At 40.8% G+C, this 13,090-nt stretch overlaps 1 protein-coding gene across 4 annotated transcripts in view; it reads left to right on the top strand.

Annotated features, from left to right (window-relative positions):
• LOC124794783 (serine/threonine-protein kinase tricornered) overlaps nt 1–13,090 on the top strand; it is a 583,408-nt gene that overhangs the window by 553,625 nt on the left and 16,693 nt on the right. For all 4 annotated transcript variants that reach the window (XM_047258422.1, XM_047258423.1, XM_047258424.1 and 1 more), the window contains 2 exons: nt 536–918; nt 6,647–6,764. In XM_047258422.1, the coding sequence (XP_047114378.1) occupies nt 536–918; nt 6,647–6,764 (501 nt within the window). The remainder of the gene's footprint in view (nt 1–535; nt 919–6,646; nt 6,765–13,090) is intronic.

The raw sequence follows: 13,090 nt of genomic DNA, 5'->3' as shown, positions 1-13,090 counted from the left end.
AAGCTTGTCATTTCACAATATACTTGCGAAAATAACTGACCCAAAAAAAAGAAGTTCAACTAGCAAATTATCAAGGAAGACTGGAATGACTTAAGATTTTGAACTGATGCCATTAAGTGAAACACAAGATTGAATTTAGAAAATGCAGAAAGTATTTGAATGTAATTATAATAAGAAAGCTTGCAACTGCAGTGAGACCTTATTCAATAACCATACTCGTGCTTGAGAGGCAAAGGTTAAAGTGCCAGTTATGAATGCAGATATTTTTTGCATTCTTTTTGACATACTCTGCTTGACATTTGAATGCAGCATTATTTACACTCGAGTAGATGGGATTCCAGTTAACTGGTTACAACAGTCATGCCTTGGCTATGTCTAAGTCTTACCATTTTTCCATGAAGCAAATCGGTGGAAATTTTGCATTCAATTGCATAAAAGTGCACATCATTTTTATTAATTATGTAAAATATCCTTTGAGCAATTCTCTGTAAATAATGTGCACATTAAATGTGGTGCATGCTTTTAACTTTTTCAGATTAGCCAAATTGGAAGAATCCCTGAAAGATGACAGCCTTACAGAAGCTCAGAAACAGGAAAAGCGGCAACAGCATGCGCAGAAGGAGACCGAATTCTTACGATTGAAAAGATCGCGACTTGGTGTTGAAGACTTTGAACCTCTTAAAGTGATTGGTCGAGGTGCTTTTGGAGAGGTTCGACTTGTACAAAAGAAAGATACAGGACATGTGTATGCAATGAAAATACTAAGAAAGGCTGATATGTTAGAAAAGGAACAAGTAGCACATGTGCGCGCAGAGCGGGATGTGTTAGTTGAAGCAGATCATCAGTGGGTTGTGAAAATGTACTACAGCTTTCAAGATCCTATTAATCTGTACCTTATTATGGAGTTCCTTCCAGGAGGTTAGTTAAGTTACCTTACCTAAGTTCTTGTTGCTGTTGTTGTTTTTAAGTAGAAACAAAGGCAACATTGATGAGTGTTCCAGAAACAATAAATTATTTGTGCTGGCAAATATCTGTAAGCGAACTGCAGCTCCTAACTAAATTGTAATGATAATATTTACATTTTTAAAGTGTAAAAATACTATTATCATCTTCATCATTATGTGGTTATTATTATATAGGGTGAGTCAGGAGGAAAGGTACATGCTTGGAGGGGTGATAGTATTAGCGATTCTCAACAAAAACCTTCATGTGGACGTATGCCCTATTCCGAATGGTTTTCGAGATGGAACACATTAAACATCACTTCTGTACGTTTTTCTTGAATAATTTGAAAACTTCGCCCTCCAGCAAAAACGTGTCGCAGTACAAAATTAAACTATAGCAAATTTCCTACAAAAAAGGTCCTATTCAATTTTTTTCTCTACAACTAATGATTTGTGTGAAGAGAGAGCGGGAATGTCAAAAACCTTGCTCGATGTGCATGTGCTGTAGTTTACATAGTTTTTGTGGGCCAATTTGAGGTATTTCCTGACTTGATAGACCACAAGTGTCCCACATAAAAACTGTTGGTCTCAACTTGCTCTACACCGCTGTGGCACATAGTAAATAGTGACAATGTTTGATAGTACAGAAAATAAATAACAGTGAATATTAAGTGTGTTCTATCTCGGAAACCATTCGGAGTAACGCATAAGTCCATATGAAGCTTTTTATTCAGTATCACTAATACTATCACCCATCAAAGCATGTACCTTTCCTCCTGACTCACCCTGTATATAATTAGTGTAGTATTCTATAGTTTCTAGTACTGCAGTCATATTACACTCATCTAGTACTGTCAGGAGTGTATGTTACAATATTTCTGGGCTTTTATCTTTCAGTTTCCGAACAGTGTTGCTGTTGACTAGCCATTCATTACATGTGATGTTTGCCTTAAAACATGACTAATAGTGTACCACATGCTATTGTTTGTTCTTGTAAACATAAACACAGGTATCAAAAAGAAGTTTGTCTTATGATGTAACTAGCCACAAGCTACTTGAGTGTGAATAACAGCATAGGAAATAAGTGGCAGCTGTGAAAGTGGATAGACTGTCAGTATTCATTATCCATGAAATACTAGGTATACATTTAGTGTACCAATAGATCTTGAAACTGAGAATCCGAAAAGCATTGTTAGTTTGAATATTTTAATTGAAAGTTATTGTCTGTGAAAATTTCACATAATAGCATATTGTGGCTGATGAGTGTGTGCCATTAAGATGGGGTGATTAAGGTTTGAAACCTACATTTTCCATACGGTGAATATCAGTAGTTCCAGATACTTCGTCATAATAGTAACACATCACTGTGAGTGCAGAGAATCAGTTGCTACCATTTCAGATGCATCTTAAGTTGGTAATATACAATTATGAAACAGACAATACGTCTAGTGAACATGAATGTTTAGAAGTCTGTTCGGAGCAAATGGCTGCATAACATGCATGAACTGATAGGCATCTTTGCCTTTACAAAATTCTGCTTGTGTCTGTGTCTGTGTCTGTCTCTGTGTCTGTCTCTGTGTCTGTCTCTGTGTCTGTCTCTGTGTCTGTCTCTGTGTCTGTCTCTGTGTCTGTCTCTGTGTCTGTCTCTGTGTCTGTGTCTGTGTCTGTGTCTGTGTCTGTGTCTGTGTCTGTGTATGTGTGTATGGATATGTGTGTGTGTGTGTGCGCGCGCGAGTGTATACCTGTCCTTTTGTCCCCCTAAGGTAAGTATTTCTGCTCCCGGGATTGGAATGACTCCTTACCCTCTTCCTTAAAAACCACATCCTTTCGTCTTTCCCTCTCTTCCCCTCTTTCCTGACGAAGCAACCATTGGTTGCGAAAGCTAGAATTTTGTGTGTATGTATGTGTCTGTTTGTGTTTCTATCGACCTGCCAGCGCTTTCGTATGGTAAGTCACATCATCTTTGTTTTTAAATATATTTTTCCCGCGTGGAATGTTTCTCTATTATATTGATAATATAAATGTATTGACAAGTTTGTTTGTATGGCCGTCCTCTGCAGCAGACATATAAATACTTGTTTTGTAAATAAAACTGCCTTTTCCTCCTGTTAGTTACTTCATTTATCCCATACGCGTTTCGCCTTCTCCTGCTCTAAGGCATCATTAGTGGGATCTATAATGATAGTTTTGGTAGTTATAGATTATCAGACAGTTAATTTCATGAATTTTTTGTTAAAGAATCAATTATTAACGATTTGCTGATATGTGTTTCCTCACATCTGGTCTGGAGGTCGCACCACCATTTTTATCACTACCACACAATCACATATTCGTGTTCTCGCCTTCCCCACACAGTTCACCAAGTTTCTCACTCTTTTTTGTGGTGGACTATTTTTCTTTTGTCACTCGATACTACTATTTCATCGTACACTACTTTTCACAGCGTAAATATTGTGACTCCATTGTATGTTTCATCTTCTTTGGTATGTTTTCCTTAGAACAAGAGAAGGCGAAACGTGTATGGGATAAATAAAGTAACTAGCAGCAGGAAAAGGTGGTTTTATTTACAAAACAAGTGTAAATGTATAGAGTTCAGGAGGTGGGAAGGAAGTTGAATTGTGGAATCTTCATGCTTCAACAAAAGAGGCAGGCATAAATGTGAGCACACACTTTGGAGATATAGCGTTAGTCAAAATTTACGTTGATCCAGAATTAATGGTAGTATTAATTGCAGTTATTTAATGTTTGATAACATACTGGTTACTTTAAACTCTACGTGTGATTCATACTACAGATAGACACTGCTTCCAAATGGTACGTGCATTTCAGATGTATAGTGCAGAGACAAGCAAGTCCAAGTATAATCTGCATCAAGTTCATTTTAATATTGTTGATTTTCTATCTTGCCAGTAGAGAAAATTCTTTATTCCAGGGTGTGTTTCAAATCCTTCAGTTCTGCTCTAATTACTGTAGTGTGAAACAGGCACTCATATTTTAGATACTAAAAATCATAGACCAGCTTTCTTGAGAGAGATCTTTATAAAGCAAAGCCACATGGCATTGTTTGCTGGAAAATACTAAAAGTTATTTCAGTTGTTTTCTGTAATGGGCCAAGTACTGGTGATGAAAATAGATTCAATCACCAGGAATTCTGTACAATTTGTACAGAAACCAGACGGCAGTTATAAGAGTTGAGGGGCATGAAAGGGAAGCAGTGGTCGGGAAGGGAGTGAAACAGGGTTGTAGCCTATCCCTGATGTTATTCAATCTGTATATTGAGCAAGCAGTAATGGAAACAAAAGAAGAATTTGGAGTAGGAATTAAAATTCATGGAGAAGAAATAAAAACTTTGAGGTTTGCAAATGACATTGTAATTCTGTCAGAGACAGCAAAAGATCTATAAGAGCATTTGAACAAAATGAACAGTGTTTTGAACGGAGGATATAAGATGAACATCAACAAAAACAAAATGATAATAATGGAATGTAGTCAAATTAAATCAGGTGATGCTGAGGAAAATTACGGTTAGGAAATGAGACACTTAAAATAGTAAATGAGTTCTGCTATTTGGGAAGCAAAATAACTGATGATTGCCGAAGTAGAGAGGATATAAAATGTTTCTGAAGAAGAGAAATTTGTTAACATTGAATATTGATTTAAGTATCAGCAAGTCCTTTCTGTAAATATTTGTATGGAGTGTAGCCATGTACGGAAGTGAAACATGGATGATAAATAGTTTAGACAAGAAGAAAATAGAAGCTTTCAATATGTGGTGCTACAAAAGAAAGCTGAAGATCAGATGGGTAGATCATGTAACTAAGGAGGAGGTTCTGAATGGAATTGGGGAGAAGAGGAATTTGTTTGCACAATTTGCGTAGAAGAAGGGATTGGTTGGTAGGACACGTTCTGAGGTGTCAAGGGATCACCAATTTAGTATTGGAGGACAGCATGGAAGATAAAAATCGTAGAGGGAGCCCAAGAGATGAATACACTAAGCAAATTCAGAAGGATGTATGTTGCAATAGGTGCTTTGAGATGAAGCAGCTTGAACAGGATAGAGTAGCATGGAGAGTTGCATCAAACCAGTCTCTGGACGGAAGACCACAACAACAACACAAGGAATTGAACTGAATTCTTCTATTTGAGTGCCAGTACAGTAGCGTGCTTTAGTGATGTTAGCTATGGTAGGCACATACATAGTAACAGAGATTACAAAGGCTATAAGTAACAGGTTTATACGGAGTACCTTTCAGGAAGTGTGACATACGGATTTGGTTTTGTATAAATTATTAAACACTCCAAAGATCCTTTGTGTGTAATGCAAGTGATGAGTTATAAGAAAGATAATGAAATTGATGTTGTAGAAGTAATGCCAGAAGAGAATTATAAAACTGTTTGATAGATGGAAAAAAAGAAATTCATCTCGGATTGGTTTCAATAGATACACTACAAGCTGGAAGCAAGGGCGTGCTAAAGTTCCTCAGTGGGCAGTCGAGAGCTGTGTGTTGGGAGTTATCAGGAGATACAGCAGCATGAACAAACATATCGTGAAACTGACTGAGGGGGAAGGATGCAGTTATGATGGCAAGGAAGATGAAAGCGAGATAGGTGGCATATATTGCTTTCTGAATGGAAGAAAATATACAGATGGTGACCTGATGGAAGACAGTTGAATGGATATGTAGAGCTGAAGGAAGTAACTTGCCAATAGATCTTTATCCAGCAGTGAATGTAAAATAAATGGTAGTGGTGATTGACTAATTAAAGGAGTCTAACAACAAAGTCAGCCTGACACACAAAGTGGTGGGGAGGGTCACAGATAAAAATGCCACCTCTGTGTTTGGCAAAGAACTTTCTATGTTGTTCTTCTAACAAAGGAGATGTAAGGCTTTGATGTCTATTCTTTGAATATGTTTGAGTCACGCATTGCATAGCCGTGATGTGTTAATGGAGACTGTTTCTAATTATGCTGTGAATTGGAGTGCATCCAATAATCAGAGCTAACACATCAACACCCATGCACATGCGAAATTTGTTGATAATCGTGCCATTCACATGTTTGACAGCTGTATTTGTAATCATTGTTGTTGGATGTCTTGCACACTGTTCATTTGCCACATTCTCATGTCCATAATAGATCTCCTACAACCATTAGTGAACTTTTTGGTCACATATCAAATCAGGAACATACAATCAACAAGCAACACCATTTGGCCACATGCCATTCATAACGATGAGCTGCTCTGAGTTTCTCTTACAGCCATTTTCTGTAATGGATTTATTAGCCATCTTAGCGCAATCGAATACATAATGGTAGAAACTGCACAACTGATTCCTTTACATCTGCAATATGGTTGCTGGAAATAATATGACCCTGCTAGTTGAGAGGAGAAACGGAGAGAAATTGAAACTTCATGGCAGACTCAGACTTTGTGTCTTTGCCTTTCAAGGGAAACTGGTAGAACACTTGTCCTTGAAAGTCAAAAGTCCTGAGTTCAAGTCGTCCGGCACACAGTATTAATCTGCCAGGAAGTTTCATATTGGCACAAGCTCCACTGCAGAGTGAAAATTTCATTCAGAAGGGGAATTGTCTACAGAGAACATTAGAAAAAGTATCAGTTAAAATGTTATTGAGTAATTAGTCAATAAGGGTGAATGCTCTTTGAAATTGCTTGAGATTTTTTAAATAATTAATGTTGCAGGTGACATGATGACACTTCTTATGAAGAAGGACACATTATCGGAGGAATGTACCCAGTTTTATATAGCTGAAACAGCTCTGGCAATTGATTCTATACATAAACTGGGATTTATACACAGGTATTCATGTTTTACAATTTACTATAACTTAACCACTGTTTGATTTTACTGTATTCTTACCTTTATTTTAAAATTATTTATGGATTCGCCCCCTCCTTGCCCTCTTCCTTCCCCACTGTAGCCTCCATCCCCAACACTGCTACATCATCAGCACATGTAGCCTTGTGATGGGGCTGTTATGTATGTATCCGGCTGAGCGCCCTGACAACAAAGGGATCACAATTCTGATGCCTGAGCTGTTGCCTGCTCTGTTATGTCTGGGAGTGGTTGCTTGTCATTCTGGAGCATCGGAACTCAGGCCAACGGGCACCGTGCCAGAAAGTCCATGGGAAGAGCACCTGATCAGAGTGGGTGGTATCGCAGAGGATGCTTTGCATATGAAATCAATTAAGCTATTAAAAAAAAACTGGCCATTCTTTTACAGCTGTCTGTTTGATTGGTAATGGATCATTTAATGCTGCTACATATGACCCTGCAACTTTCCCTTCTCTGGCTACACCCTGGGAGGAGATCCAGGTTCACCAACTTGGAGTGAAACGCTTTCCCCTCTACCTGGTCTGCATTAGGACTGATGGGGACACGTTCACCTCCACCACCAAGCTGTTATTTTTTGTGGACAATATGGAAGTTAAGGTAGTGAAGTGAAGTCTCTCAGTAAGATGTAGTTTGGTTTACTGTTGATCAAAACTTTTTCTACCACGCAGTCTGCAGCCCTTTATGTTTGTGAACATCTTGGTGTCGATACTCCTCGCCAATTTGTCAGTGTGGTTCAGGGAGTCATTTCATCGTAGGAACCTCATCCTTCAAATTGATGAGGAATTCTGGCCCAGTCTGGAACGCCGGGGCGTTCATTTCGTTTGGCATATTCAGAAAGTACAATGGCACTGCTACCAATGCCTTTGTTCTGGTATCTTAAGGAGATTCCATTACTATGTTACCTGTGTGACATGAAGCCGTACATCCCGCCACCCTGAGCTAAGCTGTCCGCAACTCGTGGTCTAGTGGCTAGCGTTGCTGCCTCTGGATCACTGGGTCCCGGGTTCGATTCCCGGCCGGGTTGAGAATTTTCTCTGCCCGGGGACTGGGAGTTTGTGTTGTCCTCATCATTTCATCCTCATCATCATTACTCGTGACAGTGGCTAGATTGCACTGTGTAAAAATTGGACTGTGTAAAAATTAGGACTTTGTATGGGCACTGATTACCACACAGTTGAGTGCCAGACAAACCTAAGATCATCACAAACCCCTGGGCTGTTTTCAGTGCTTGCGTTTCAGGCACATGTCTTCTTGCTGTATGGCAGACCCATTGTGTGGTGAATGTGGACACTCATTTCATGCGGGAAGCCTCTGTGTTCTGCTACCCATGTGTGTTAATTGTCATGACTCCCACTTTCCACACTCCCTAGGTTGCACGGTGTATAAAAAGGAAAATAAGATAAGATTAGAAGTCCCTTGATAATTTATCCTACACTGAGGCTTGTCAGAAATTCACTGACTTTACCCTGTGTCGATGGCATGTAATTCTGTCTCTGCTATGTCCTTTCCCCCTTCAGCCTTATCAGCGCAGCTTTTAGGAGGGATGGTCTCCAATCAACCATCTCCAAGGCTTGCCAAACTGCAGTTTGGCAAGCTTTTCCTCAGCACTGCCATCTTGTCACAGTTTCCTTAATAAGACCTATGGCACAACTTGGTGCAATCACATTCTGCTTACACTTCATGAGTGGGGTCTTCAGGGCCCCCTACTGATTTTTTATTTGCCAGTTTCTGTCCCACCAGTTGTATGGAGTTAGTGATGGCACCGTTCTCAGCTGTCCGCAGACCCAGGAGAATGGCATTCCACAGGGATCCATATTAAGTGTCCTTTTTCTCATTACTAGTAGTGCACTTCTGGCCTCCAGACTATTGGTTACCCCCAGCTCTGTATGTGGATGATTCCTGCACTTATGCTAGCTTCACTCGGTGGCCTCTGTGGAATTACAGCTCCAGGGTGCCATCCAGGATGCTTCCACTTGGTTACTCTTTCAAGGTTTTCAGTTCTGCCCATTTAAGTTGGTGGTGCATTTCTCTCGCTGTGCTATGGTCCATCCTGATCTGGCGCTCTACCTCAATGCGCAGTGCCTGACCATGCTCCCCGCAGTTCCTTTTTGAGAGTCGTCACCTTGACAACAAGCTTAATGGGTTGCCCAAAATCTGCCTTCTGAAGGGTGGCTGTTTTCGTAAACTCACATTCCTTTGCTTCCTTGCCCACACCTCTTGGTATGTGGATTATTTGACCCTTCTCAGCCTTTGTCGGGCATTAGTTCTGTCTCATCTGGACCACGGTTGTCAAGTTTGTGGATCAGGTTCTCCTACAATGATGCTCCTTTAGACCCACTAGACTATCATGTTATCTGTTTAGATGCCAATATCTTTCACATTAGCCCTGTCCGTATTCTTCTGGTCGATGTTGGAATCCCTCCTCTTTCAGTTCGGCAGCCCTGCTGCTTCGTTTCCTGTGCCATCACATTTTGCGTCTTTGGGACATTGTCTGCTTTTGGGTGAGTTTACTGGTTCCCCTCGGCCTCCATCTCTGCCAGTTTCTCGGCCTTGGATTCAGATGGATCTCTTCAAGAGTCTGAAAGCGTCTAAAGCTCTAATGGTTTTTCGTTGTTTATTCTGCTCACTCTTATGAGAGTTTTAGAATGTCATTGTTTTTTACAATAATGGCTCTAAATGTGCTGATCACATGAGAGGTGCCTTCATGTCTTCTATTGGTATGGAATACCATCTATTGCCTGGCCGATGTCAGCTGTTTGCTGCAGAATTGATGGCAGTCCATTGGGCCCTCTGCTGTATTAAACGGTCCTCCCTCTCCCAAGTTTTGTTATGTAGGGACTCGCCGAGTGGACTTTGTACTGCCACTTCGTGTTTTTCCCGCCACCCCTTGGTCTCTGCCAACCATGACCTTCTCTCTTATCCCGACAATGCTGATTGTTGTGGGCCAAGTTTTGGGGTTGGCTGCACCCCCCTTTCTAATGAACTTTGTGCAGTTGAGGAGACTTGCACCACCTAGTGTTCTTCCCTCAGCCTCTCCCGGTGGGAATCTGCCATCCTCTGCTGTCTTTGTATAAGCCATACTAGGGTGACCCATGGTTTTTTACTCCAAAATGAACTACCAGTCCCTTTGAGTTTTGGGACACCCCTCATGGTGGCTTACAAAACACTTGTTCGACCTATACTTGAGTATTGCTCATCAGTGTGGGATCCGTACCAGATCGGTTTGACGGAGGAGATAGAGAAAATCCAAAGAAAAGCAGTGCGTTTCGTCACAGGGTTATTTGGTAACCGTGATAGCGTTACGGAGATGTTTAATAAACTCAAGTGGCAGACTCTGCAAGAGAGGCGCTCTGCATCGCGGTGTAGCTTGCTTGCCAGGTTTCGAGAGGGTGCGTTTCTGGATGAGGTATCGAATATATTGCTTCCCCCTACTTATACCTCCCGAGGAGATCACGAATGTAAAATTAGAGAGATTAGAGCGCGCACGGAGACTTTCAGACAGTTGTTCTTCCCGCGAACCATACGCGACTGGAACAGGAAAGGGAGGTAATGACAGTGGCACGTAAAGTGCCCTCCACCACACACCGTTGGGTGGCTTGCGGAGTATAAATGTAGATGTAGATGTAGATGGTGATCCATATTTTGTTGAACTGCCCCTACCTTATGACCTTTTGTACTAAATAAGCGCTCCCACCTTCCTCATTCTAGTTGTTTGTGGAAGACCCTTGCATTGTTACATCTGTCCTCAGTTTTCTTCGAGAAAGTATTTTGTCCTCCCAGGTTTAAGTCCTTGAATCTTCCTTTGCAACTGGTGTCCCTAGGTTAGCACTGACATTGATGTTTGCATTGGTTGTGGAGGCTTATGGCTTTGCCTTCGCACTGGCTGTGTTCTCCCTCTCTTTTTCTCTACTTTTGTCTGGTCTTTCATGCCATTTTGTTTCCCCTTTTCTTGTATCTTCTTCACTTTTTGCTATCCTCGTTCTCATGATCGTGGTATGGTGTGGTGAGCAGTGAGGGTTCTGGCAATGCTGCTGCCTCGACAGGTATAGCCTTTCTGCCCCCCCTCCCCCTCCCCCCCCCCCTGCCCCAAACATTCCCCCACCCTGTTCTTTACTCTTCCTGCTCCCAACATTCCTTTTAGTTCTTTATTGGCCAGTTTATCCGTTCTCCTTAACTGGACTACACTGTTTGCATTGTTGCTCTCTTGGTTTCTGCCGTCTCAGATCATGGGACTGATTACCTTGCTCTCTTGATCCCCCTCCCCGAATCAACCAACTAACCATATGTTACTTCAAAAGTCTACAAGCCACGCATATATGGGGACTTAATGAATTTATTCATACTTTTGTTTACAGTCTGCAGTGGGACACTGTGGAAACCTCGGAACATGGAATCTGCCTGATGCCCTTCATTTATGGTTTGCAGTAGATTGTGTGAGGAAAGGCAAGCCAAGCAGCGCTTTCTAAATCTGCCATGATTTATAGACAGAAGCACTTCTGTCTCAAGGAAATTTATTAGATTCGGACTGAGAATATCTTCGAGAATTCTGAAACAAACTGATGTTAACAATATTGGTCTGCAATTTTGTGGGTCTATTTTTTTAGTCGTCTTATGTAGAAGAGTCCTGTGAGCTTTTTCCCAGCCACTTAAGATAAGTAAGGGGCCAGTGCAGTAGTGTGTTCTGTTTAAACTCTTGTTGGGATTCCATCTGGACCTCGTGACTTCATTTGTTTCCACCTTCTTCAGTTGCTTCTCTATACCAGGGATGCCTAGTACTATGCCCTCTATGTGGGAGTCTGTAAGACTGTCAAACAGTGGTATGTTTGTGTAAGCCTCCTGCAAGATTAATTTCTTAAATGTGGAATTTAAAACTTTGGCTTTCCTTTTGCTGTTTTCTGTTGCCACACCAGACTGGACAAGTAGTTACTGTATAGAACCCTTTGACTAGCTTAGTGATCTTACATGGGACCAGAATTTTATTTGGTTCTCAACCAGAATGTTTGCTAAGGTATGACAGTGGAATTTTGTGTATTATTTGCGCATCAATCATAAAGACACACAAATTTGTACTAACTTCCCTTGTCGTCATTTACACATTCTTTTTTGAACCAAGAGTGTAACAGTTCATCCTTCCTCAGAAATTTCAAATTTTGCTATTAAACCACAACGGGTCTTTTCCATTCCTTGGCACATACTTCTCCAGGGCACAATTTACAATCTATTTAAATTTCACCCATAATACTGGATCTAAATGATGTACATTCATTTTCTAAGTGGGATGCTAACATCATCTTATTTGCTCTTTCTGGAAAAAAATACTCTCCTAGCCTTCTTGATGGCTTTATTAATGTCAGTATCCGTTGTCACTATGATGACATCATGATCACTAGTCCCTGTATCCATACGGACACCATTGATAGGGTCAGTTCAGTTTGAAGCCACGAGGTCTAAAATATTTCCACAGCATGTGGGCTGATGAAGTGGCTGCTTAAGACAGTTTTTGGGGAATATGTTCAAAAGTACTTCCAGACTGCCTGTCCATACCACCTACAATGACCCTATTGATGTCCCAGTCAACTTTTGGTAGGTTAAAGTCGCCTCTGACTTATTTTATGATCTGGGTATTTCTGTGCTATTAAGCATAGATTTTCTTTGAATGATTCTAAAACTGTCACAGCTGGTAAAAACATCCGGTAATTTTCAGCTAGACGTCTTACATGCTCCCGAATAACTTCACAGTCGGGCGCAATGTTGACCCCGATAGACAAGATGTTTTTGTTGACTGAAATAGATACTCCCTGTTCCATAGTGGCTACTGTTTTTTTGATATTTGTTCCATGCCTTGCTAAATATTTGAAAGCTTTCTTCTTTGAGTTTGTCAGATCTCGGGTCAGAGAATAACAAATGAGAACTTTCTTGGAGGGTAGTAAGTTCAGGAACTTTGTTACAAATACTTCGATGATTTACTGTTAAAATTCTGACAGTTTACTTTGTATCCAGTCTGATTACTCTCTCTGTGTACTCACTGCCAGGCATTAATCAGAGGACCTTATGCGACTGGCGAGGCTAAAAAATTCTTCCCCCTTGTGTACTCCCTAGTACTGTGATACCCAAGTAGCTACTTGATTTGTGAAGTGAACCTCTGACGTTTAAAGAGAAGTCCTAAATCACTGCACCGCATTATACAAGCCCAGAAATCTGCTACCAAGACCATTACAGAATTAACAGAGCCTGTGGTTAAGATCCCCCATTCACTCCAAACCAAAGGACCTTGATTAATTTGGGGAATG

Source organism: Schistocerca piceifrons, chromosome 4 (genome assembly GCF_021461385.2).
Source record: "Schistocerca piceifrons isolate TAMUIC-IGC-003096 chromosome 4, iqSchPice1.1, whole genome shotgun sequence".
Classification (NCBI taxonomy): domain Eukaryota; kingdom Metazoa; phylum Arthropoda; class Insecta; order Orthoptera; family Acrididae; genus Schistocerca; species Schistocerca piceifrons.
This window is presented reverse-complemented; position numbering and strand designations above follow the sequence as displayed.